The following is a 26,594-nucleotide window of genomic DNA, read 5'->3' as shown; positions in this document are numbered from 1 at the left end:
CTCCCAGGTTCGATTCCAGTCAAGAGCATGTACCTTGGTTGCAGGCATATCCCCAGTAGGAGGTGTGCAGGAGGCAGGTGATCAATGTTTCTCTCTCATTGATGTTTCTAATTCTCTATCCCTATTCCTTCCTCTCTGTAAAAAATCAATAAAAAATATATTTTTAAAAAAATATTCTCTCTTTGTCTTTTGCCCTTGGCATTTTAAGTATGATGTGTCTTGGTGTGGTCCTCTTTGGGTTTCTCTTGTTTGGGGTTTCATGTGCTTCCTGGACTTGTAAGTTTATTTCTTTCACCAGGTAGGGGAAGTTTCCTGTCATTATTTCTTCTAATAGGTTTTCAGTATCTTGCTCTCTCTCTCCTTCTGGCACACCCATAATTCGGATGTAGGTATGCTTGAAGTTGTCCCAGAGGCTCCTTACAACTATCTTCATATTTTTGGATTCTTTTTTCTTTTACTCTTCTGGTTGGGTGTTTTTTGCTTCCTCATATTTCAAATCATTAATTTGATTCTTGGGATCCTCTAGTCTATTGTTGAATCCTTGTATATTATTCTTTATGTCAGTCAGTGTATGCTTTTCCTATTTTTTTTTTTTTTTTTGGCTTTCTCACTAAGATCCTTAAAAGTCTCACTAAGTCCCTTGGAGGTTTCTAGAAGATTCTTGAGTAACTTTATAACTGTGGTTTTGAACTCTATATCCAGTAGTTTGCTTTCTTCCATTTCTTTCATTTGTGACATGTTTCTCTGTCTCCACATTTTGGCTGCTTCTCTGTGTTCCTTTCTATGTATTGGGTAGAGCTGTTCAGTCTCCTTGAGTTGATAGAATGTCCTTGTGTAGTAGGTGTCCTATGGGGCCCAGTGGTTCAGCCTCCCCAATCACCTGAGATGGACACTCTAGGTGCACCCTTTTGTGGGCTGTGTGCCCAGTCTTGGTGTAGTTTAGCCTTGATTGCTGTTGGTGTCAATGGGAGGAATTGACCTCCAAGCCAACTGGCTATGGGAACCAGCTTTGACTACAGTGGGAGAGCTGCTGTGCAGGAGACACCCTTATGGAGCAGGACTTGCTTCAGTGGGGCTTTGGTGCTCACTGAGTCTGCCCCTTGAGTCGCTTATAGATGTGAAGAGTTGTAAGCTGGTATGGTCTCACAATGACCACTGGGTACACTGGCTCTTGGGTCTCCAGGGAGGTGCAAAGTCAGCCACTGCCTGGAGCCACCCAGCAGGAGCTACAGAGAGATCTGCAGATTCCTCCTCTTTGTATCAGGTTTGGAAGGGCCCAGATGAGGCCTAGCTGTGAAGCAAGGCAGGCTGGTGCTGTTGCTGGTGCAGGTCTTGGGCCTTTTTATTGATAGGTTTGGGGCTCCCTGCAGCTTGTTTGACAGGTTTTTAGCCTGAGAAAGGACAGGCCGTTCATATGCAAGAGCCACTGGGCACAGTTTAGGTGGGTTGTAAATTGGGTGGGGTGAGGTCTCAGGGAATCACCAGGGTGGAGCAAAGAGAAATGGCTGCCAGTCAGCGCTGCAACCAGGAAGGTCCCAGCGTAGGAACAATGATTGCTGCGAGCACCTCCATCTGGATGAAAGCTGCCCCCAAGTTCCTGCCCAGATGCCAGACAGTCCAGTTTCTCCTCTTATGAGTCTGGGTCCCCCAGAGCCTCACCTGGCACTGGAGCTCAGAGGAAGTGGGAACTTGTAAATTCCATTTATGGTGCCAGCCTTTTAAGAAGAGCAGCTGGGTCTCCAGCAGCCTGTGTGTCAGTCCGCCCCAATCTGCACTGGTTTTTACAGCCTGTAGTTCTTACTGCCCATAGGGACTTCTTTTCCCAGCTCTGGCTGGGGGTCTGGTGTGGAGCTGGGACTCTTGCTCCTCCCTGCAGCCTCTGCAGAGACAATCTCCCTCCCAATTAAAAAAGTGGCCCACGTGGGTGCCAGGCCAGCCCATTCCGTGCCTCTGCACCTCCTACCAGTGTCAGTGTGCTTTCTTCTTTACTTCTCTAGTTGTAGAGACTTCCATTCAGCCAGCTTTCCAGCGGTTCTGGATGATGGTTGTTCTGTATTTTAGTTGTAATTTTGATGTGGTTATGGGAGGCAGCGAGTACAGGCATTTACCTACACTGCCATCTTGGTTCTCTGCCAATATCTAAAAAGCTTTTATAGTATGGGGAAAAAGGAGACCTCTGTCTAACTCTTAAAATTAAATTAAAGCACCTTTCCAAATTCATGGAAGGAAGAAGATAATACAAAGGATACGATCTCCCTCCTGATTAAAAAGGCGGCTCACGTGGGTGCCAGACCAGCCCATTCCATGCCTCCGCACCTCCTACCAGTCTCAGTGTGCTTTCTTTTTTACTCCCCTAGATGTAGGACTTCCACTCAGCCAGCTTTCAGGCAGTTCTGGATGATGGTTGTTCTGTATTTTAGTTGTAGTTTTGATGTGGCTGTGGGAGGCAGCGCGTCCAGGTGTTTGCCTACACTGCCATCTGGGTTCTCCTGAAGCAGTTATTCTGACTAACCCTCACCCACCCTGCATGTGTTCTTCTCTTTATTCTGTGCTCCCTTTTTTTGGCATATTTTATTTCTTTTTCTGGCTTTTCTCTCCCTAATTTTCCCTCTCTTACTCTTCATATCCAGTGACACTCCCATATACTTCTTAGAGTTAAGACAGTTAAATTATTTTTTTCAGTAATGAAGAAATATTTAATTCTATGTAAAACTGAAACTTACTCTTTAAGCCTCAGAAAGTGTTGAACTATTTTTTAGGGCAGTTTTTAAAGTTGTTAAACATTTGCTTTATTTGTTAGACACTTACTTATTTCTGACAAAGTGCACCAAGCATAGTGCTAGGACATTAGGGGCATACAGAGACTTGTGAGTAACTGTTATTATCTACAATAATGTAATATGTACCCAACTACTCACGGGACTGTACAAAATTAAACATCCATGTACCACCTTCCTTGGAATTTAATGCCTCTGGCAAATGATAATGGATGGAAATTTTTGCAGGAGTCATTGGAATATTAAATATGAAAATTCACATATTGCTATATTATTTCTGTAGTAGACCAATCCTCCTATATAATAAAAGGCTAATATGCAAATAAACTGAACAGCAAAATGACCGGTCGCTATCACATGCACTGACCACCAGGGGGCAGAGGCTCAACGTGGGAGCTGCCCCCTGGTGGTCATTGTGCTCCCACAGGGGGAGTGCCACTCAGCGAGAAGCGGGGTTAACAGCTGGCAAGCACAACGGTGGTGGGAGCCTCTCCAGCCTCCGCGGCAGCACTAAGGATGTAGGACATCCCCCGAGGGCTCCCAAACTTCAAGAGGACGCAGGCCAGGCTGAGGGACCCCCCCCTTTTACCCTCCTGTACATGAATTTTGTGCACTGGGCCTCTAGTAAAGGATAATTTTATATATCAGGCAGAAAATAGAATGCTTAATCAGAGGAACATTTATTCAGTAAATATTTGAGTGCATACTATGTGCATGGCACATACAGCCATCATGTATGTGTCTGATGCCACATCTGGAAATTTTGAGTACCACTGGGTATTTACATATCTCCAGATACAGCTGGAATTTATTAAACTAGTATCATGTGTCAGACAGTCAACATTTTATAAGTCTTTCCTAAGTATTCAGTGGTGTAACAGCCTTTCCTTTCAACAGCTCTGGCTTGCTCTAGCATCACTGTGCGTTCTTGACCAGGACCATGTAGATCGTCTCTCCTCAGGGAGATGGATGGGAAAGGATGGCCAACAAAAACAAATGGTAAGATGGAAGTTATTTTATATAAAATGATCTTGTTTTTCTTTATAGTCAGCGATAGCTTTTTAAAAAGAAGTACTACAAGTCAAAATACATAATTAGTGGAACTCTTGAAAAGTTGTGTCACATTGCCAAAGTTCATCTCACAAGGGTTCCCTCTTTAGAGTATATTAGGGGCTTTAGGTATACAAAAGAGCTTTCCCCTTCTTCTCTGAGACAGGTTGGCATAGTATCAAAATTTGTTTTTAGCCAGACTTCGATTTCATGTCTCAATTTTTGTACTAAAATGTAATCAGTCCTATGGCAAGGAGATAAAGCAGTAAGAGAGGCAATATGACATACCATTTCTTCAGAAATGTACTTATAGGTTAGATATTTATGTTTTCATTCACTGAAAGAAGACTTTATATGGGCCCTTTCAACACTTTCTCATTAATGGTTAAAGTTTCAAAAATGAGTATTTATTCATTTAGCATACAGAATGTTTGAATATAATGGGGAGAAATTTTCTCAAGTCACTGAGCAAAATATACATGTTTATTTTATTAATCATTGATTTAGGCCTTTGAGGAAATTTTATAATTTAATACACTTGCCATCATTCAGTTTAATGTTCAGATTCCAAATTCTTAATAGACTTCAGTTACTGTTACTGGTAAAAATAAATTACATTCAATTTGTGTAAATATTGATGCTTTCTTATTAATCGAATGTAACCTATGGAAATGTCTTATTTTAGCCTATGTGTGATAACCATGATGATGGTGAAACTGCAGCAATCATTTTATGCAACGTATGTGGAAATCTATGTACTGACTGTGACAGATTCCTTCATCTTCATCGACGAACCAAAACTCATCAAAGACAGGTGAAGATGTCTGTCTTTACACACAGAACAGTATCTAGAACATAAAGTGTATTCAGTAACTTTTGTGGGAGACTTGGGGTAATGAGAAAAAAATGGACTTGGGAATCACAGCAGCTGTGGCACTTACCAACTGTGTAAATCAAGCGAGTTGTTTAACCTCTCTAAGACTTAGTTTCCACATTTATAAAAATAGAACTGTTGTAAATATTAAAAAGAAGATTGGAAATATCTGGAACTTTTTAGAATGCCTACTTATAAAAGGCATTATTATTGAATAATTAGATTTATACTTCTCTTTCAGAGTCATAAATAAATATATTTTCCTTTTTCTTAATGATATAATAGGTCTTCAAAGAAGAAGAAGAAGCTATAAAGGTTGACCTTCATGAAGGTTGTGGTCGAACTAAATTGTTCTGGTTGATGGCACTTGCAGATTCTAAAACAATGAAAGCAATGGTGGAATTCCGAGAACACACAGGTAAAAGAGGATTTAAGATTGAACCATACCTGTTGGTTACCATTAAACTAGATGTTAGTTTAAAATTATTTAATGTGATTAATTGAGTGTATTCTGACAAGTAATTATTATGACATCATTGATACCTGACTATATTATTAAATTTATGAGACAATGGTAGAAAAAGTATCAGGCTAAAAGTCAGGAAACCTGGTTTGCCACTAACTAGCTGTGTAATCTTGAGCCAGTTATTTTATCTCCAAAAGATGTGTGTTTTCATTTGATTTATTTATAAAAACGTAAGTCTGCTATATTCCCAGTTTAGTTATATTAAGTCTTACAAATTCTCAATTTTCAGTACCTCTGTCATCTGCCATTTGACTAACATGAATTCCTGATGTTAGAATTAGGTATAAACCTGAACAAACTTAACTCTAGTAGGAGTAACTTTTCATGCTATAAAAGCATGGTCTTTTTTTTCTCAGAGCTGATAGTATTTTTTCCTATAATCTGACCATGCCATACATAACATTAATAAATGTTCGAATGTTGAACCATCACTGTATTCATGACATAAACTATCCTTTTTTTAAAAGAAAAATTTTTAATGTGTTTTTATTGATTTCAGAGAGGAAGGGAGAGGGAGAGAGAGATAGAAACATCAATGATGAGAGAGAATCATTGATTGGCTGCCTCCTGCATGCCCCACACTGGGAATTGAGCCCACAACCTGAACATGTGCCCTGACCAGAAATCAAACCATGAGCTCTTGGTTCATAGGTTGACACTCAACCACTGAGCCATACCAGCCAGGCTAAAAAGGATATTTTTAAGTTCCTTGTATTACTATTATATTTAGAATTTTTGTATCTGTGTTTATAAAATGATCTTGGTCTATATTTTTCAATCTTCCTGTTCTTTTTCATGTTGTTCTAGTCTTGTTTTTATGGGTCTGTTCCTTGTTTATTTCAAAATGTAAATTTCTTTCCAAATTATTCTATTATCTCTACTTCCTTGGGTGGGAATTCTGTTTTTCAAGTTTCATATTCTCTGATGAGGTTTTCTCCTAGGAAATTTTAATATTGCACTTGTGGAAAGGTACTTTTAAGGCTGTATTTCCCTTTGTTTTATATATTTTTATTTAGTTTTTTTGTGTTATATTTTGTCTGGTATTGTGCTTTTTTAGTGGGGGGCTTGCCATATCTGCTCAACCTGCTATCTTGACTAGAAGTATAGTCTATTTCTTTTTACTGAAAAAGTATAAATGAATCAGTTAATAATTTATTTGGCTTTAAGTATAGCTCTTCAGTTTCTTATCCCTTTTCTTGTGTAATTTGTAATTAGTGTAGCTTACAACCTTCGGCTTGTAATTGCCAGGCTGATTTCCCAGTGATGACAACTGATACAAACCTGGTTTGCTTGTTTGTTTTTGATGAGTTATATTAAAATATTAGGACATATTCTTCAGGAGGATTTTTTTCTCCTCGAACCTAGGCAAACCCACCACAAGTAGCTCAGAAGCATGCCGCTTCTGTGGTTCCAGAAGTGGAACGGAGTTATCTGCTGTTGGCAGTGTTTGTTCTGATGCAGACTGCCAGGTGAGTATCCCAGTAAGGGGAGCACATATTCCCACATGACATCTTTACTTCATATAAGTAAGAGTTCCATCTCAGCATCATTTGTGTTCTAAATTAGTGTAGTACTCATGTTATGAGTTAAATGCTTTATCAAAGCTGGTGAATGGGTCAGATAAAGCACTCGAGCCCAAATCAGATTCCTTTTGTGTGTGTTTCCCATCAACCATCGGTATATACTATATAGTTAACATTTACTTATGTGCTAGAAACTTAATCTATGGGCTGTATTTCCTTTGCCTCTTATAGGTATTTTATTCACTTATTTTCCTAAAATAAATTTCCAGTACCTGAAAGTTCTTTAGTCTTAAACATCTATACACATTCCATGTTATGAAGATTTTTTGTTCTTGTTAATCCTCATCCATGGATTTTTTTTTCCCATTGATTTTTAGAGAGTGGAGGGCGGTGAGGGAAGATAAGAGAGAGAGAGAGAGAGAGAGAGAGAGAGAGAGAGAGAGAGAGAGAGAGAGAGAGAGAGAGAAAAACATCACTTGGTTCTATGTGCCCTTGACTGGGAATCAAACCCACTACCCTTGGTGCATGGGATGATGCTCCAACCAAGTGAGCCACACTGGCCAGGGCTATCCAGATATTTGTGATGCCTCAATTTAGTTAACAAGAATTTAGATAGTGCCCAAATAGTGAAAGATACCTGTATTTTATTTAATCCCCATTTTGGCCAGGGGGTGGGTGGTAATGGGGAGATTGTAAGGCAGTAATTTTTTGTTGATCTGTGGCTATGCATTATAACAAATAGATTAAATCTGTAATTGAGTTTTTATCAGATTCCCTTTAGGTGGAGTGAAAAAATTTTAAATCACATTAAAACAAAAATAGACTTTATTAATAATCCTAAATTTATGTTCAAACAAAGAATAAAAATCACTTTATTGTAACTTAGCCTTAATATGTATTTCCTGTAGAAAAAATACCTTGGAAAATTAATATAATGGATATGATTACTAGGATGTGTGCTTTTTTTCTATATTTTGTGTGCCATTGCAATTTATTTTTAATAGGAATATGCTAAGATAGCCTGTTGTAAGACACATCCTTGTGGCCATCCATGTGGAGGTGTGAAAAACGAAGAGCATTGTCTGCCCTGTCTGCATGGCTGTGATAAAAGTGCCACAACACTGAAGCAAGACGCTGATGACATGTGCATGATATGTTTCACTGAAGCACTCTCGGCAGCACCAGCCATTCAGGTTGTCTCAGCTTTTAAAGTATTAATTGTGTCTAGATTATCATTGGGAGAAAATGTCCCATTAATACCTACCAGTTTATTAAAGAGAATATCCTGTTTACATTCTGTGTGTTTAGCTTTAATGTGTGATTTGTGTGAGCCTACAGTAATCAATAAAATGTTCATAAGGAATGAAAAACAGATTATACAATATCTACTCTTTTCTTAATTTTCAATCCAGAATGATACTTAATAGCATTATATAATTGATCTGTACATAATGATGCAATGATACATACCTCTATACATAACATACATACATATTAATAATATAGAAGTTACTATTTGCTAAATATCTTTTTTATACTTTTACTGGTTGCTTATTTATATTTCCAGTTCTTGTAATTCCAAGGTAATATTCTCAAAAATAAATCTTAAATCTCTAAGTCAGTAGTTTCCTCTTCTTTTTATAAGATACAGAAGTGAGTAATTTTGCATTTTTCCTAACCCAGCTTACTCTCTATAATGTGGCATTAATATACGTATGCTAAAATATTGGGAGCACCTGAAGACTTAGTTAATGTCCTATGAATAGTGGGAAAGTGCTAAAATAACACTGTACTAAATTGCTTGCTTTTTCTCTTATCTCCTTTCATATATTGAATAATCTGCCAGTTACTGGTGTTTATCATTGTTACATTTGCTTATATTCTTCTCTTTTCTTTATTTAAGCTGGACTGTAGTCACGTATTCCACTTACAGTGCTGTCGACGGGTTTTGGAAAACAGATGGCTTGGTCCAAGGATAACATTTGGATTTATATCTTGTCCCATCTGCAAGGTATGGAAAGAATCAGAAATTATCTACTTTTTATTTACTTTCATCTTTATCTTCATCTTTCATCTTTCAGAATAAACTGTCAGTGTCTCTCAGTGTCCTTACCAGCTTACTTTTTTTTACAACCATCCCCCATCAGTTTCTGTTCTCTTTATCCAAGTGGTACCTAAGAATATAATAGATCTCTCTATTATGATGCATTTCAAAATAGTAATTTCCAATTAAAAGCTAGTTAAGTTAAGCATCATAAAATTCATTTAGACATCATCAAGCATTGACAGGCATGTATCTCTGCTTTCAGACCCCCTGAAAATTCAGGTCATGTGACATGACAAGGGGTAACTACCAAAAAGAAGAATGAGCGTGTGGTGCTTGTAGGTACTGATACCTGCCATTACAAAGTAAAAGCTGAACTTTCAGTGCCATTAAAATACTTTTAGAGCTCAAATAAGAAATGTTTTTTTATCTCTACATAGATAGTAATAAGCAAAGTAGCAAATTGTTTTGGCAAGCTAATAATGATTAACAAAAAAAACTTTAAGAATGTGATTAGCAATGCCATCTCTATTAATTCCTTTTTTTTCCTATTTAGTTCTCCCTATTTTCCTCATATTTGCAAACTGATATGTAGGGTATAATATGGAAAGGCTTAACACAATCATTGCTTAGGTAAACTGAGAAATAATAAAAAAGGATTGTAATATTTGCTCTCCCATCATATAATGCAACCAAAAAAAGTCACATTTAAGTGGTATAGAAAATACTACCTTCTTATTTCTACCACCTGACATTCTACCGTAACTCCAAGGAAAACACAGAGAAGGGATATCCCGTCTTATTTGTGGCAGCAAGGTAATAACCTTTTATTCCCAAAACAGCTAAGGCAGCAGGAGATATGTTCCATATTCAGGAATATGAAGCTAATAAAGTGGAATTTTCACATTCTGTGCCCCACTTACCTCCATTCTCCCTGTGAGGCTTGCGAGGACTTTACAAGATTATTTTTAAATGGCATTTTATTTATAAACTAGAGGCCCGATGCACGAAATTCGTGCAAGGGGCTCAGCCCCTCAACTGTGGCAGCTGCCTCGGCCCCCACCTGCCGCAGCTTCGTCCAGTAGGATCTCCAGTCTAATTAGCATATTACGCTTTTATTATTATAGATCTTTTCGTTACCTCCTAGCACAGTGCTTTGGCACTTTGGTACACACTGTTTGTTGAATTAATAAATAAATGGCTTTCTTAACAGATGTTCATTTTTTAAATTTCAGAACAAAATAAATCATGTAGTATTAAAAGACCTGCTTGATCCAATAAAAGAACTCTATGAGGATGTCAAAAGAAAAGCCTTAATGAGATTGGAATATGAAGGTCTGCATAAGAGTGAAGCTATAACAACTCCTGGTGTGAGATTTTATAACGACCCAGCTGGCTATGCCATGAATAGATATGCATATTATGTTTGCTACAAATGCAGAAAGGTATGCTATAAATTATACTAAGAATTTTTAAGAACTAGAGATTATATGATTAAAAAGTTGAATTTTGTATACTGATATTCAATTATTCTTACATCTAAAATCTGAAGTTAAAAATGAGAAAGCTTGGTACTGTGTTTCAAGTTTAATTTATTTACTTAATTTGTTTTGGGATTTTTTTTAACCTATACAGACTATTTCCAAAACATGCAATATTTCTGTACACAAGCTTCTTCCCATCAGTAATAACCTCCTGTTTTCCAAATCCAGGTGGTTCTTGAATAAATTTCTCTTACTTGACTCTTTTGAGCATTTCCTCCTTAAATTCTTACTTCCTTGGCTTCCAAGACCACTTTTTTTTATATCCTCCTTCCTTTCTGGTCATTTGTCTTTAATCCCTCCTAGGGTGTCTTTGCATTTATCTACCCTTAATATATTTGTTTCCCCAGCACTCTATCCTTGGCTAATAATACCTCCTTATCTTTGATTTACTTCCTGTACACCCAGGCCTTTGCCAACCACCTATAATGTTATGATCTTCCAAAATCTTTGCGATTTAGATACAAATGTCCATCTGCCTTTCAGACATTTGGGTTTCTCTCACATACTTCAAAGTCCATATGTCCAGTATTATATTCAACTTTGACTCTCTCATTCTCCAATGTTAATTTACAAAGTTAATCACAGCAGCTTTCTTTACTGCACTGCTTTTGTGGAGCCCCTAATGCCTCCATGCCATCCTTTATATTTACACTGCTACTCATAGGGTATTATTTCTCAAATCTGATTGCATCATTGTTTTGCTTATAAGCCTGTAAACCTGTCCACCCTTCATCTCATCCCCCAAGCTGCTACCTTTTGCACCTTGTGCTATAGAATATTGAACAGCTTCCCAAACTTGGCCATGTCTCCTCGCTCACTGACACTCCCATGCCATCACATAGGCAGTTTCTCTTCATGAAATGCTCTTCTCTACCTCTCTACCGTCTGCTCTGCATTTCACTCTCACCTGCCATCTACTGACACACATGCTTAGGTGCAGGGCCAGACTATCTATCACACTTTTGTATTCATATCGGGTTTCATCTCCTCTGCAATGTGCCCACGCTTATGCATCACCATCACATGATTTAGAAATCTGGTATAACATCCATCATAGCCCTCATTATTCTGCATTATGATTACTGGTTCACTTATCTCTCTGCCTCACTTGATAAGTTCCATGAGGACAAAGACTATATTTTTTCATTTCTCTGTCTCCACTACTGGCACTTTATTAGACATTAAGTTAATTAGAAAATGAATAAATGAACAAAGGAATCAATAAATGAAAGATGCATTCCCAGTGTAGCAAAAAGAAAATATAGATAATGAAGGGAAGGATAAATAGATGGTAGCCAGAAAGGAAGACAAATATACATACACCCAAGGAAAGACCAATACTGTGTGTTTGTGAATTGTATTGTTACAAATAATAATACATTATTTATGGGTGTATAATGTACTAAACATCATAAATGAATATTGTGCCACCATGAGGATAGCAGTCAAATGTCCAGGAGGCCACACAAGGAATCCAGAGAAGTAAAACAGCCGGAATAGACCCCAGGACAAATGAAATATTTCTGAGGCCAAATTTAGCTAGTGGAAGACCATTTAATAACTGTATCAATGCAGCCTGTCTTTTAGCCTGTTTTCTAGTACAGATAATAGATTTATATTGACTCATCTTGTTTATCCTCATTTTTTTGGCTATGGGACATGTGCATGTAGATTGCCCCAATTATAATTGACCTCATTTGTTTTGTGCCCAGAGAAAATTCAGATAAATCATTTGTTATAATTTCATTTACTCTAGTATCTGTATTAGATACTGTTCAGTTCTTGCATATAATATAGCTCTATAAGTATGAGCAGTATTCTGAGAAGAATTACCCAATTTGCCTTTGCTTTTTAAAAAATGTTATATGATTAAAATTGATTTTTTTTCTTTCCCATTAGCCTGAGGATTATAATTCTGTACTAATATTTACTTTAGGCATATTTTTTGTCCTACAGTATTAAAATTGGAGAAGTTCTAAACATATTTTAGAGCAATAAAAAGAAAGATGTTATTTACAATTTCAAAATGATGAAAAACTATTTAAACTTTGCCCTAAAAACGCAGTTTTTCTTTATTTCTTAATATCCTATTTTGATATTTATTTGTAATATTGTATATTATTTTTTTATTTTGCTTTGACAGTACAGTGTTTGAACTTCCTACTGTAAGCATGAATTCATTCTAGAATTGAAAAACCGTAGCTTTATTTCTTACCCTGCTCTGCCCACTGGGCAGCAATGTGAGCATCCAGTTGACATGCCAGGGAGTGTCTAATAGACAATATTATTTCCTAAGACCTCTTGATCTTATGTCCACTATGCCCAAATTATACGGCAGAGTTTTTCCCTGCTGTAATCTCACTGCATTTTTTCCCTAGGCATATTTTGGTGGTGAAGCTCGCTGTGATGCTGAGGCTGGACAAGGAGATGACTATGACCCCAGAGAGCTCATTTGTGGTGCTTGTTCTGATGTGTCCCGGGCTCAGGTGGGTAGACCATTTTATTAGAAAGGACAATTTAGAAACGTTAAACCTCTAATTTTAAAAAATAATAATATAACAGGTATGGTGGAAATGGCATAGCAGGTTTTTCCCCCAGCATTTTCTGATGTTTGTACAGCAATGTATAATTTTCCAACTTATTCATATATATTATCTATTTTGGATGGGATTTGCATTTTATACTTTTGTCTCCCATAAAATAATCACCAAATTTCAAACTTTTAGATTTTCTCCTCTTCAATGAAATCTTCGTAGTATATCTATGAGATTGATAGATAAATGAAATATTAATTTTTCAACTTGGCTGACCAGGAAACATTCACAAGGAAATTAAGAGGCTAGCTTATAAATAAATTAGTTATGATGGAGCTGGGATTAGAACTTGAAGCTTGTCCAGATCTTTTGGGCAAAGCCACACATTTATTAATTATTTTTTAATGTGGGTATCATCAATTTTTCAATCAGTTTTTAGAGTTGTGCATACTCTCAAAATATGAATCGCTGAGTTATATATATGACTATCTTAAGTATAATGAAATAGGTTCACTATAATCTTGTATCTGTCTATTTTCTATTGCTATAGATGTGTCCGAAACATGGCACAGACTTTTTGGAATATAAATGTCGCTACTGCTGTTCCGTGGCTGTCTTTTTCTGTTTTGGAACAACACATTTTTGTAATGCTTGTCATGATGATTTTCAAAGGATGACTAGCATTCCTAAGGAAGAACTACCACACTGTCCTGCAGGTATGCTTTTAGTTTTTTTAATATGATTATGGTATCCAGTTTTATTTAATGACTAGGGGCCTGGTGCACGAAATTCGTGCACTGGGGGTGGGGGGTCCCCCAGCCCAACCTGCCCCCTCTCACATACTGGGAGCCCTCAGGGGATATCCTGCTGACGGCTTAGGCCCACGGCCCATTGGGAGCGGGCCTAAGCTGCAGTCTGGCCTCCCTTTGTGGGAGGCAACCGGGCTGGTCAGGGGAAGGCACCAGCCCCATCACCCCACTGCTGCAGCCACTGACAGTCACCACAGCCACCAAGGTGTTTTCATCAACACCGACTCCAGTCCCTTCACCAAGAAAAAATGACAACTTTCTTTAAGCATTTTCAAGATGTGTCTTTCATAGGATATGGATTTCTTTATTTATTTTTTATCCTCACCTGAGAGTATGTTTCCATTGACTTTTAGAGAATGTGGAAAAGAAAGGGAAAGACAGAGAGAAACATCAAAGTGAGAGGAACACTTTGATTGGTTGCCTCCTGCATGAGCCCTGATCTGGGCCCCGGCCAGGGAGGAGCCTGCAACCTAGGTACATGCCCTTGATCAGAATCGAACCCAGACCCTGCTGTCTGCAGGCTGAGGCTCTATCCACTGAGTCAAACCGGCTAGGGCAGGATATGACATTTCTTAGCCCTCCAGCAGCGGACCTTCATTTTTTTCTCCAGAAGTGTGGTGGAAAAACCCTAGGTCACCTTTTTGGATTCTTATTACCCAAGTTACTAAGAATATTACCAGTGACATACAGGAAGCTAAGCCAATGTGCAGTCAGAAAAGGTGTTTCCTCTATAGTTCACACCAATGGAGGGCTGGGCCCTGCCCAGGCCTAAAGCCTCTGGCCGAAGCTTTAGGCCTGGGCAGGCCCCTCCAGCTCCCTCTGATCACCGGCTCAGCCTCTGCCCAGGCCTGCCCAGACTGAAAGCCTCTTGGGCAGGAGTGGAGCCCAGCTCCCTGCGATCGATTGCAGGGTGTCTGTTCCTGCCCAGGCCTTACCTCACAGTGACCTGGGTGCCAGGATGTTCCTGGGACACAGGCCCTGGGCGCCTATGTATGCCATCTTTTTTTGGGTTAATTTGCATAGTCACTGATTGGCTGTAGGCGTAGTGAAGGTATAGTCAATTTACATGTTTGTCTATTATTAAGTAAGCTTGCACAAGTGGCAGAAACCTAGTTGACACTATCCTAAAGAATCCAAGGGGTTCCTTGGCTCTATGAACTTCTGACTTTCTGAGTGAAGTAAAAAGATTCTCGCCGAAACCGGTTTGGCTCAGTGGATAGAGCGTCGGCCTGCGGACTCAAGGGTCCCAGGTTCGATTCCGGTCAAGGGCATGTACATTGGGTTGCGGGCACATCCCCGGTGGGGGGTGTGCAGGAGGCAGCTGGTCGATGATTCTCTCTCATCGATGTTTCTAGTTCTCTATCCCTCTCCCTTCCTCTCTGTAAAAAATCAATAAAATATATTTAAAAAAAAAAAAAGATTCTCATCACGAGTGGGGTTGGGAGCTTTGGTGGAGCAGATTGCTTCGAGGATGAGAAGGAAGTCAACTAAAGATTATTAAAAGTGTTGCTGTTTGGCACTAAAGGGCCATGTGAAGTTTGAAATTATAATGGATAACAGAACCATTTAAATTGATTTTGTGTTGTTGTTTAAGAAGCCTGGAGCAGGCACCATAAAGTGGACAACTGGTTTAATCTAGAATGGGAACTGACAGTAGTGAGCATCAGATAGCCAAGGGAATTAAAGAAGCTACTGAAAATACAGGAGAAATGATTATATGGGCAGATCGGGCTGAGAAAAGTCAATATGAAACTAAAAAGAGACAAGTTTGGAAGAGGTCAGGAGGCTGGTGATCACAGTGAGGTGGAATAAGAGGCTTAATGTAGTGGGAGAAGTGGAAGAAGAAGTAAATGTGACCATAGAAGAGAATTTTGCATGAGATGTATCTGAAATTAGTGAAAATACATACAGAACTACATACACCACAATAGACAATGTTGTTAAAGCTGGGAAACACACACTTTCATCCATTGCTTTATCAGAGTGCAAATGGTAGACCCTGAGATGCCTCTCAAAATTTCAAATACATCTACCCTTCAACATTCCCACTTCTGGGGGATATACCTACATATGTGAAGAAAATAAACAAGGGAAAATGTGCAAGATTATTTACTGCAGCATTGCTTGTAATAACAAAAATTCATAAATGATATAAGTATCCACTGGGGGGGTGGTTAAACACTAACTAATATGCACCATTAAAAAAAGAAGACCGAGGATGGAGTTTCTATATACTGATATGGAAAGATCTATAGAAGTATTAAATGAAAAATTAAATTTTAAGTACATATAGTATGCTGCCTTTGTAAGAAAGGAAGAAATTAATATGTGTGTGTGTGTGTGTGTGTGTGTGTGTGTATGTTTATATTTGCATAAAAACACTGGAAAGCTATACAAAAAATTAATAAAATTGGTTAATACTGGGGAAAACAGGGAAGATGGGAGAGAAATAGGGGAAGGTGACTTCTTACTGATTTTTAAACCATGAGAGATACATTATCTAGTCAGAAACAAAGATGGTAAGATAAAGAGGGTTTTTAAAGTAAGGCTACTTTTTGCTACTTACTCGTGTCAAATAAAAATTGTTAGACTGTTCAACCTCTAAAAACCTTCTTTTGAAAAAATAGAAGTAGTGGACTTTGAAAGAAGCAAGATCAGAATAATGTGAGGCTAGAGTGTTTAGGATAATGGCCAAAATAGAAATGTGAGCCATCATTAGTAGGAGGAAGGTCTGGAGGTCAGCAAGTGAAGGGAATGAAAAGGGGGCAGGCAGTGTTCCCTCTCATTTGAGCTTGAAAGGAAGAGGAATTATTGAATGAAAGTTGTAGGTTAGTGGTCTGGAAATAAAGGAACCAGAAAAGTCAGTCTTGCTTCTTGCCCTTATGACATGCTAGAACCTGGGAGATAAATAATTTTTAAAATACTACAAACGAAAAGGAAGTTAGCTAGTGTTGAAACAAGTATTGCAGAGGACACAGTGGCAGGTAGTCACTGAGAGAAGTAGGATGGGCCAGGCAAACATGCACGTGATCATCCAGATCAGCCAACAAAAAGGACTTTGTCCTGTAAACAATTGTGAATCACAGGAATGAGGCAGGGGAGGTGGTAGAAGGTAGAAACTGGCATTGATCCTGGGCATTTTCACATATATTTTCTCGCCTAATTTTTACAGCCTACAAGGTAGATAGTATTATCCCCCACATTCACAAATGGGAAATCAAGGCCTAGAGAGGTTAAATACCTGGCTAAGATCATACACTTAGATTAAGGTATGCTTTTCCTGTCTCTCATATTCTGCTCACTCATCCATTCATTTAGAGAACTGTAGATAATTAAAGGAGAACTCACAGTGAAATTAGGGAAAATGGCTGTGCAGTTTACTTAGAAAGACAGAAGGATCGATTCTCTAACCACTGTCAACCATTAATTTTAATTAATATGTGGATGAAAACAAGATTCTGTTTAAGAAGTTAAATAATCCCTCTGTCCATTCCTTTCTACAGTATTTACTGATAACCTTCTTTGGTTCCAGGATACTTGTGCACATGAACAAAACAAGTCTTTTAAATAATAGAAAAATGGGGGGAGGTGTGCATTTTTAAGCCTAATTTATTTGATTATTATCTACAAATGTATCTTTCCCAAAGTGTTGCTTCCATATTATCATTCATATTTTAGGCTGATTAATTTTTATTTGCCTATAATCTCCCTCCCATATACTTTTCAAAAGAACACTAATAATCAGTCTTCCCCTTTTACCAATGTATGCCTTTGTTTCAGAGAAAATGGAAGGGTAGCATGGCTTATTTACACTAAAATTTGTTTTTACCTGAAAAATATATAATAAAACCCTAATATGCAAATCGACCAAAAGGCGGAATGACCGGTCACTGTGATTCATACTAACCACCAGGGAGCAGTCGCTCAACACAGGAGCTGTCCCAGGTCAGGGGAAGCTCCTGCGTTGAGCATCTGCCCCCCAAGAGGGAGGCAACTGGTGGCAGCAATCAGGGGGCAGGGCAGGCCAGCGGGTGGCGCCAGGCCGTCAGCCAAGGTGAGTGCCAGCAGGGGCCCCCAATCGCCCCACCTGCCATTTGCCCCACAGGTGGCCCTGATCACTAGCCAGGCCTAGGGACCCTACCCTATATATTGGGAACAGTCTCTTAGATTTAAAAATTAAAACCTGGCAAGACTTCTCTAACACTGAAAAAAAAGGATGATGCAGCCATGACATGCATGGACTCTGGCTTGCACATTTTGTGGTCAGCCCTGACTCTGACACTTAAAACTGTGTGACTGTGTTAAGCCAGTTACTTAACTTCTCTCTGCTTCAGTTTGTCCACCCATAAGATGGGGAAAATGGTACTACTGCCTCAGAAGGATCATGTCATGTACTATTTTCTATAATCAGGGCAAAAAAAATGTAGCTGCCCATACAACAGCAAGATGCCTTTCACCTGTATAAAAAGTATGGTCACTGGTGCATGCAGCATCCCGGATTGTGAGAGGGATGTCCGACTGCCGGTTTAGGTCCGACATCCCCTGAGGGGTCCCAGATTGCCAGAGGATGCAGGCTGGGCTGAGGAACACCTCCAACCCACATGCACGAATTTCGTGTACCGGGCCTCTAGTTTTATATAAAAATCTCTGTATTTTCTCATCCAGAATAATTTCCTGCTAGACTAAATTGAGGAATTTTTGTGACCATTTTTGTTCATTGCTCTTTGCTTTAAAATGATGAACCAAATTCATCATTAGTGTTTATCTCTAGGCAGGATGCTGTGGTTAAGGGACCATGTCCCTTCTCAACATATGTATCTGGTGTGTTGAGTTTTTTTTATGGGGAACATTTTTACTTTTGTGGTTAGAGAACAAATACTTTTGTTATTTTATATTTGCATAATCATTGTCATATTATTTCTCTGAATAACTTACCAGTGATTTATATTTACGTTAGGTTTATATGAATATATTTTAATTATATTCTTTTGCCTCCTTCAAAACTTATACAGGTCCCAAAGGCAAACAATTAGAAGGAACTGAATGTCCACTCCATGTTGTTCATCCACCTACTGGGGAAGAATTTGCTCTGGGTTGTGGAGTGTGCAGAAATGCTCACACTTTTTAAAACACTCAGATTCCTTTGTCTATGGATAGAAAAGTTGCCTTCATCCCCCAAGCAGATGTGGTGAAGTTTAAACTGCTCAGGATAAGGACGGGACCATTTTTACATCCATGAAAATGAACATTCACAGTGCAAGAAGGATGCCAAATACCATGTACATAATTCTTGCTATGGAAAGTTTCCCCATTAGTTTGGTTTATTTTCTTTTGAGCCAAGACATCAAACTCGTGAGGTGTTTGCATGTGGCCATTACCGTCATTGGCCTGTGAAGCATTGGACATTTATAGATCAGTGATATAGAAAGAATCACCATGCTCATGGACTAAGAATGATGCTGGCTTTCAAGCAAAAAAGAAAAATAATCATTGTTTATTGTATACTGCCTTTTTGTAATCCTGTACAATTGCATCACGGGTGGGGATAAAAAGAATAATATTCTGGTTTATTTCCTAGACTGTTATTTAAAAAAAAAAATTGTGTTAGGATGGCATATAAATGTAATAAGTATCACAATGTAAATAAAGATATCAATGTTTGTCCTCTATAATAATTACTAAATTACAAATGCAGTTTCATTTAAACTTCTAGGTTACGTTTGAGCCTGAAATTTTAATGAAGTGCAATACTGAGTGTGCCTCATTATCTTGCAGCTGTAAACATATTGGAATGTACATGTCAATAAACCACTGTACATTTTTATACAGTGATAAAGCATAAAACTTGTGTAAAGTGTTGCTTGAGAAACAAAACTTAAATATCTTTAAGGTCTAAAACTCCATCCAGTTATCCTTGGAAAGAAAGTTACTAACACAGCACAATCATGACGTGTATAACTACTGGGGAAAATAAGAGTAGTAATGAAGTACAATGTTGGCATCTTAATTGAACACTGTGTAGAAGGTATATGTGTTTAGGAAACTGACCAACCTCTGCCTTATTAATCAGTACCTTTTAGAACTTTTGAAAGAGTAACCAACAAAAGGTCCCCCTGTGTCTAAATAAGATGCATTTGAACCATCACTATAAAAAAAATAATGCTTTAAGAAAAAATACTTCAAGAGAAGATTATACGAACTTTTTTCCTTTGTGGTGTGTAACAGTGCCTTAACGTTGCAAGCAATTTCTAATTGCCCAAAGTGTGTAAAAGCAAGAGTAATTTATTGTCATTTAGGGCACTATGGTGGTCCCAAGCCAAGCTGAAAGGGTTGCAGGCAGGACTTGTTCAAGTCCAACCTCTAGATTACTTTGGGTTAATATTTTGTGAAAAAACCCAGATGATGTGGTAGAAAATGACCACCTATAGCTCCTGGGTTACAAATTCAAGCACCCAAGGAAGGGATAAAGATGACTATAAACGGTTTGGTTTTTATTATCACATGCATTGGCAATACTAAACAGGGTCAGTAATAAAATATTTTTCCCGGCTGGACCAAACTATTCAGTAGCTACCCTCCTCCCCGCCACCACCACAAATGATAAATGTAAATAAGTATTTACTGATTAAAAAAAGAAGTACAAGTTTTTGGTGGGGTTTTTTTCCCCAAAAAAGATGAAATAACATCCTAATAAAAGAGTGATATGCAAATTGACCATCACTCCAACACACAATATAGCTGCCCCCTATGTGGTCAAAGATCCTGCCCCCATGTGGACACAAGATGGCCAGCAGGGGAGGGCAGTTGGGAGGGACCCTGCCGACAGAGGAGGGAAGTTGGGGGTGACCGGGCATGCAGGGAAGGGCAGGTGGGGGGGGGGGAGACCCAGGCCTTCAATGGAGAGCAGTTGGGGGGGACCAGGCCTGCAGTTAGGGGTGACCAGGCCAGCAGGGGACAGCAGTTAGGGGTGACCAGGCCTGCAGGGGACGGCAGTTAGGGGTGACCAGGCCTGCAGGGGACGGCAGTTAGGGGTGACCAGGCCTGCAGGGGACGGCAGTTAGGGGTGACCAGGCTTGCAGGGGACGGCAGTTAGGGGCAAACAGGCTGGCAAGGGAGCAGTTAGGCATCAATCAGGCTGGCAGGGGAGTGGTTAGGGGGTGATCAGGCTGGCAGGCAGAAGCGGTTAGGGGCAATCAGGAAGGCAGGCAGGCGAGCAATTGGGAGCCAGCAGTCCTGGATTGTGAGAGGGATGTCCGACTGCCCATTTAGGCCCATCCTGGATTGTGAGAGGGATGTCCGACTGCCCGTTTAGGCCCACTGGGATCGGGCCTAAACGGGCAGTCGGACATCCCTCGAGGGGTTCCAGGTTGGAGAGGGTGCAGGCTGGGCTGAGGGACACCCTCCCCCCATGCACGAATTTCATGCACCGGGCCTCTAGTCTATATAAATAAAAGCCCAGCAACTGAATGGCGGATTGACCGGAACGACCACCAGGAGCTGCCCCTGGTGGTCAGTGCACTCCCTCAGTGGGAGTGCTGCTCTGCTGACCAGAATGAGCACCACTCAGAGGGCAGGTCCATAGCTGCTAGGCTGACCAGGATGAGTGGCGCTCCCAAAGCAGGCCACGCCCCCCACCAGTGCATGAATTCATGCACCGGGCCTCTAGTTCATAAATAGGAGGAAGCATTTGATAGGTGTGCCAAAATCCTTGTCTTCTTTAAGGAAAGGATCGCTTATAATGAGGAATTAAAAAGGGACTATACTTGGAGTTGAAAGTTTTAATGTGGCATAATATATAGGGTGTCTCCAAAAAATGTATACACACACACTTTGAATAGTTATAAAGGCAGTGTTTATTAAAATTCATTTTCAAAATTGAGATATCAGCTATTAAAGTATGTGAATACCTTTTGGAGGGACACCCAGTATACTCCTTATGTTTGCTGATTTGATTTAATGTGTTTTGCTGATCATTTATAATGTTAACCTAGCTTTAAATAAATGGGCCTGCATTTGATTTTTTTTCTTCCTCTAATAATTACCATTGCCAGTCTTAAAACTTCCTATTGTCCTTCATCATCCAGTCACTGAGGGACCTAAAAAAATGTTGCAAAAACAGGTAGAATCACATTTTTATGTTGCAGAGACTTTGTTCAGTTTCACTTGATGATCAGATAGGTCTCCCCCCCCCAAAAAAAAAAAAAAAACAACACTGGCATTGTCCCACAATGAATCAGAATGTAATTTTACACATGGCTTCCTCACTCAGTTTTTCTGGGGAAGTGGAAGAGTGGAGGGCCCCCTGGGCATCACTGCCTTGTAGTATCTTACACATGGTTCAAATGATTGAGAAGACATCTTTAGATGGAAAATACTCTATTTTTGAGGGAGGCAGGAAGGATGGTGCATGATTCAAGTTATGATTTTGCACCTAAGGACATTGTAACTTTTTTCAGAAATCCCAGTACCCCAGAATCCAAACAGTTAAAACAAGTAAGTAGCAGTTACAAAGATGCCTGGATTTACAAACAAACAAACAAAAAAACTTCGGCAGAGGTTTTTCTTTTAAATAACCATCTACTCCTTTACACTTTCCTTATTGGGTTGCACAAAGCTATTTACAAAGTTCAGGAGTCTATCCACCTTACAAAGTAGCGGCGGTTGTTTAAAAGGAGTAACTCATTTTTAGAAAATACAAACATTTTAAATCTAAAGTTCATCTGTAATCCCTGCGTTAACACTGTCACCTGCTGGTATATATTTCCTTGCTGTTTTTAAAAACACCTTCTGTACACAGACAGGTACGTGTACCTTCCGAGCCCGTGTGACCGCCGGATCCGTGGCGCAGGCGTGGCCGCCCGAGGCCCCGCCCCCCGCGCGGAGGCGTGGCCGCCGCGCCTCTGTTTATCCCGGGCCCCGAACCGGCAGCCGGGCTCCCGTCACTCCCTCCTTCCTTCCTTCCTTCTGCCCCGCTCCCTAAACTTTCCCGTTTCCACCGCAGATTCTCTCTTAGGCTCCAGCCCTCCCACTAGGGATTCAAATCGAAAAAAGATCCCTAAAGCTGGAGGAGGTCGGCACCGCCTCACCCTACGGAACCAGGAGGCGGAAGGCGCCGGCCGCACGGGCGGCGCGAGGGAGCGGCCCACTCCCGCCCTCGCGCGGGGACGCGCCGGGGGAAGCGCGCGCCCGCGAGCCCGGCGCCATTTTGGAAACGGGGTCTGGGCCGCGGCGCGGGACGTTCGCAGCGGCCGTAGCTCGCAGAGGGGCGTCTCTCAGAGCGACGAGGGCTCCCGGGAGGAGGGCGCGGACGGCGCGGGACTGAGGCGGAAAGCTCATCGCCGGGCAGCCGGAGCCGCAGAGGTGGAGCCGCACTGGCGCCCGTCGCGGGACCAGCGCCTCGGATGCGGGCGGAGCGCGGGGGGCCGCGTCGGCGGGAGCCGGAAGCGCGGGGCCAGGGTGGTCGCACGTGAAAGCCGCGGACCCAGCCGCCGCCGCCGCCGCCGTCCCCGGAGCCCGGGGTGGTGCGAGGAGGGGGAAGCCGCCCGCGACAGCAGGTAACGGCGAGACCAGAGCCGGAGCCCGCGGCCATCGCGGGGCCGGGCGCTCTGCCGACTTGGTGGGCGGCTCGGCGGGCTGGCGGGCGGGGGTGGGGGTCCCGGGCGCGCGCGCGCGAGCCGCCCCTGGGAGCGCCGGGCGGGGCTGGGGGCGCGGCCGGCGCCCGGACCTTGGAGCCTGCTTGGGGGCGGTTCCCCGCTTGCCGGCTTCAAAACATGTCAACCGGGCGTGGTGCGTGTGCGGGGCCGCGAGCCGCCTCCCGCGCTGTCGCCGGCGTTCTTACTGGGCCCGGGTGGGTGGCGGGCACCGTGCGGCTCGCGCTCCGCCAGGCGCTTCCCGGTGCTTGTAGCGTGAGAAATGGGGGCTTTAAGATGTCAGAACGCAGGGCAGGGCGCCCGAGGACTGTCCGGAAAGGCCGGTCCTTGGAGGTGGCGCGGGGAGCGGGGCGGGGCCGCGGAGCCAAGGGGGAAACTTGGACACCTGGCCCCGGGCCGCTTCCCTGCTCGTGGCCGCAGGAGGGGCCGCGGATTGGGATGGGAAGCGGCCTATTAAATGGTTGGCCTGCGTCTCCGAGCGAAGAGCTGAGATTACTGTTATTTTATTGCGGATGATACCCAGTCGAATGGCCCCGATCTTTAAATTAGTCTTATTTGTTTATTCTTACCATCCCTGAAATAGCTGTAAAATTTCCATCGCTCCGTTATCTACAAATGACCACTAGGCAGAATTTCATCACTACGCTTTCCCCACCGTCTAGTTCTGCGAGTTAGTTAGTCCCTTTCCACGAGTTGATGCTTGTATTCCAGCCAGAGAGTGCATATTAACTTTAATGTTAGTCAAACGAGAACGGAAATGGAAAGGAAATGTGATGCCAGAACAAGCTGTTTAGAGCTCAGTACAGCTGGGCTTTTAAGATTAATTACCACAAGCGCCGGGTACCGAAAGTGCCTCGTGCAGTGCGGGGCACAGAGGGAGTGTTCTCTTCTGCTCCTCGCAGAGTGTGTGGAAATGGTAGTTCTGCATCTCCCCGTGCTGCTCAGCTCGTCTGCAGTCTTTCCGCTCTAGTGTGCTTTTTGGCCCTTGGTAGGAATATCAGTCCCCCGCCAAACGCTCTGGTGGCCTAAGTTGCATTCATTATTTGGGGCCAGAAAAAGTTAGTTTGAAATTGAACTCCCGGAGCCCTGAAGAGACTTGGTTTTGGTGCTCTACAAAGTCTCTTTGACATTTATTGTCCAACTTCCTCTCTGCTCTTCTCTTTATTTATTTTTTAAATATATTTTTATTGATTTCAGAGAGAGAGAGAGAGAGAGAGAGAAACATCAGTGATGAGAAAGAATCATTGATCGGCTGCCTCCTGCACGTCCCTTCTGTGGATCTAGCCTGTAACCCAGGCATGTGCCCTTGACCAGAATGGAACCCAGGACCCTTCAGTTCACAGGCCAACACTCTATCCACTGAGCCAAACCAGCTAGGACTGCCCTTCTCTTTAGATAAATATATGAGGTGTTTAACTTTGACTAAAAGTAGGAAATAGTTCATTGATGTAAATTCTTTGCAGACTGATGGGTGTTTTGAATTAACTTTTTAAAACACATAGATAAATATTTTTATTGATTTCAGAGAGAGGAAGGGAGAGGGAGAGAAACATCAGTGATGAGAGAGCATCATTGATGAGCTGCCTCCTGCACACTCCCCACTGGGGATCCAGCCACACCCGGGGATGGAACCCTGACATCCTGCTTCATGGGTTGACATGCAACCACTGAGCCACACTGACTGGGTTGAATTAACTTTTGATATAGCAGAGCTTCCTATATAAGTAGATTTGATAAAATGCTTTTGAAAGCAATATACATTTTTGCATTGATAAATGAAATCATCTTGGAAAAAATTGATACTTAAAAAATTTTATTAGGTGCCCACTGTGTTCTGTTATTTTCATGCATAAATGAGGACGATGCAGAGACCATTTTTATTGGCATTTGGCCTTAGAGTTTTTTCCATTGCTAAATGTGCTGTAATTCTGACATATTACAGTCATTATATATGATAAATTATAGATTTTGTTTGGTTAGTTATAAACTAGTAAATGCTTAAAATATGCTTTGGTGGTCATTTAGTCTTAATATCTAGATGAAGAGATACTATTCCTTAGTGTTGCATACTTGTTTTTAATATGTCAACTTTTCTCCCCTCAACTTGGAAAGGTATTGAAATATACTTTATTTAAAACCATTGTAATAGACAAAAGAAAGTATCTATTGTTAGGATCAGCAAAGTATTAACAAAGATATTTGCTTGGATAAGACTCATTTTATTTTTGTTTGTATGTCCATATACTCTAAGATGAATCATTTCATTTTTAAGTTGAATAGTTCTGGTTTTAGGAAACTTTTCTTCAGAAATAGGCGATCAGCATTCTATGATAGGGAGTAGAAATTATAAAGATGGCTTCATTCTTTTTTGAATATCTGTATCTCAAAATTCTGAAGAATTTTAAGATAGCCAGAAGAGAAATTACAAGCCCTGGGTAGCAAACTCTTTGTTCTTTGACCCAAATTTTATATGCTAAAATTAAAGTAAGCCTTCAGGATAAGTTAAAGCAGAAAAATGGGTCATAATGACAGTGTTATTTCAACCTCTAGTAAGTCATCATTACTGGGAGAGATTTTTTATATTAAAGGTTACATTGTATTTTATGCTATCTTTTCTCTAAACACATTTTAAAATATGCATTCATAGATTCACACATAAGTTTTAGTCTTTCATACAACTACCCTCTTTTTTTTAATGTTTTTATTGATTTCAGAGAGGAAGAGGAGAGAGAGAGAGAGATAGAAACATCAATGAGAGAGAATCATTGATAGGCTGCCTCCTGCAAGCCCTCTGCTGGGGATCAAGCCCATAACCCAGGCATGTGCGCTTGACCAGAATGAACCGGGGACCCTGCAGTCTGCAGGCCAGTGCTCTATCCACTGAGCAAAACCAGCCAGGGCACAACTACCCTCTTGCCATCACCTTTATCATTCTGTTTTTTCCCTTCCCCTCCCCTTGCTCAAAAGGATATACATCATTCGCTTAACTCACATAGCTGGAAATAGGAGCAATGAGGAAAAAGCAGTTTATTGCACATGTACCAAGACCTCCTGGGCTGATTTTAATGCCATAAAGACCAGGGGGTCTCTGTCATTCCCTTTTCCTGCAATCCCCAGTCCTTTTTCACAAATGTTGCTAGCTATTGGATAGAGAGAAAATCTGGAAACATAATTGGTTAAGATTCATGTATTTGCACATCCTTCGTCCCACGCAGGAATCAGAAATTCTTACATGCTAGTGTGCCAAGAAGAAAGTTGGAGCC

The 26,594-nt window shown here is 40.9% G+C and overlaps 2 protein-coding genes across 8 annotated transcripts in view; both read left to right on the top strand.

The window, feature by feature from the left end:
• MYCBP2 (MYC binding protein 2) overlaps window positions 1-19,519 on the top strand; it is a 310,827-nt gene extending 291,308 nt beyond the window's left edge. For all 6 annotated transcript variants that reach the window (XM_054719873.1, XM_054719875.1, XM_054719871.1 and 3 more), the window contains 10 exons: window positions 3,675-3,776; window positions 4,513-4,641; window positions 4,987-5,119; window positions 6,593-6,696; window positions 7,755-7,943; window positions 8,654-8,761; window positions 10,030-10,239; window positions 12,717-12,824; window positions 13,423-13,588; window positions 18,694-19,519. In XM_054719873.1, the coding sequence (XP_054575848.1) occupies window positions 3,675-3,776; window positions 4,513-4,641; window positions 4,987-5,119; window positions 6,593-6,696; window positions 7,755-7,943; window positions 8,654-8,761; window positions 10,030-10,239; window positions 12,717-12,824; window positions 13,423-13,588; window positions 18,694-18,809 (1,365 nt within the window). In that variant the 3' untranslated portion in view covers window positions 18,810-19,519. The remainder of the gene's footprint in view (window positions 1-3,674; window positions 3,777-4,512; window positions 4,642-4,986; window positions 5,120-6,592; window positions 6,697-7,754; window positions 7,944-8,653; window positions 8,762-10,029; window positions 10,240-12,716; window positions 12,825-13,422; window positions 13,589-18,693) is intronic.
• A 3,656-nt stretch (window positions 19,520-23,175) lies between these two features.
• FBXL3 (F-box and leucine rich repeat protein 3) overlaps window positions 23,176-26,594 on the top strand; it is a 29,607-nt gene continuing 26,188 nt past the window's right edge. For both annotated transcript variants that reach the window (XM_028149014.2, XM_008144048.3), the window contains exon 1: window positions 23,176-23,235. The gene's annotated coding sequence lies outside the window, so the exon portion shown is untranslated. The remainder of the gene's footprint in view (window positions 23,236-26,594) is intronic.

The sequence above is a fragment of the Eptesicus fuscus genome, chromosome 8, assembly GCF_027574615.1.
Source record: "Eptesicus fuscus isolate TK198812 chromosome 8, DD_ASM_mEF_20220401, whole genome shotgun sequence".
In the NCBI taxonomy this organism is placed as follows: domain Eukaryota; kingdom Metazoa; phylum Chordata; class Mammalia; order Chiroptera; family Vespertilionidae; genus Eptesicus; species Eptesicus fuscus.
This window is presented reverse-complemented; position numbering and strand designations above follow the sequence as displayed.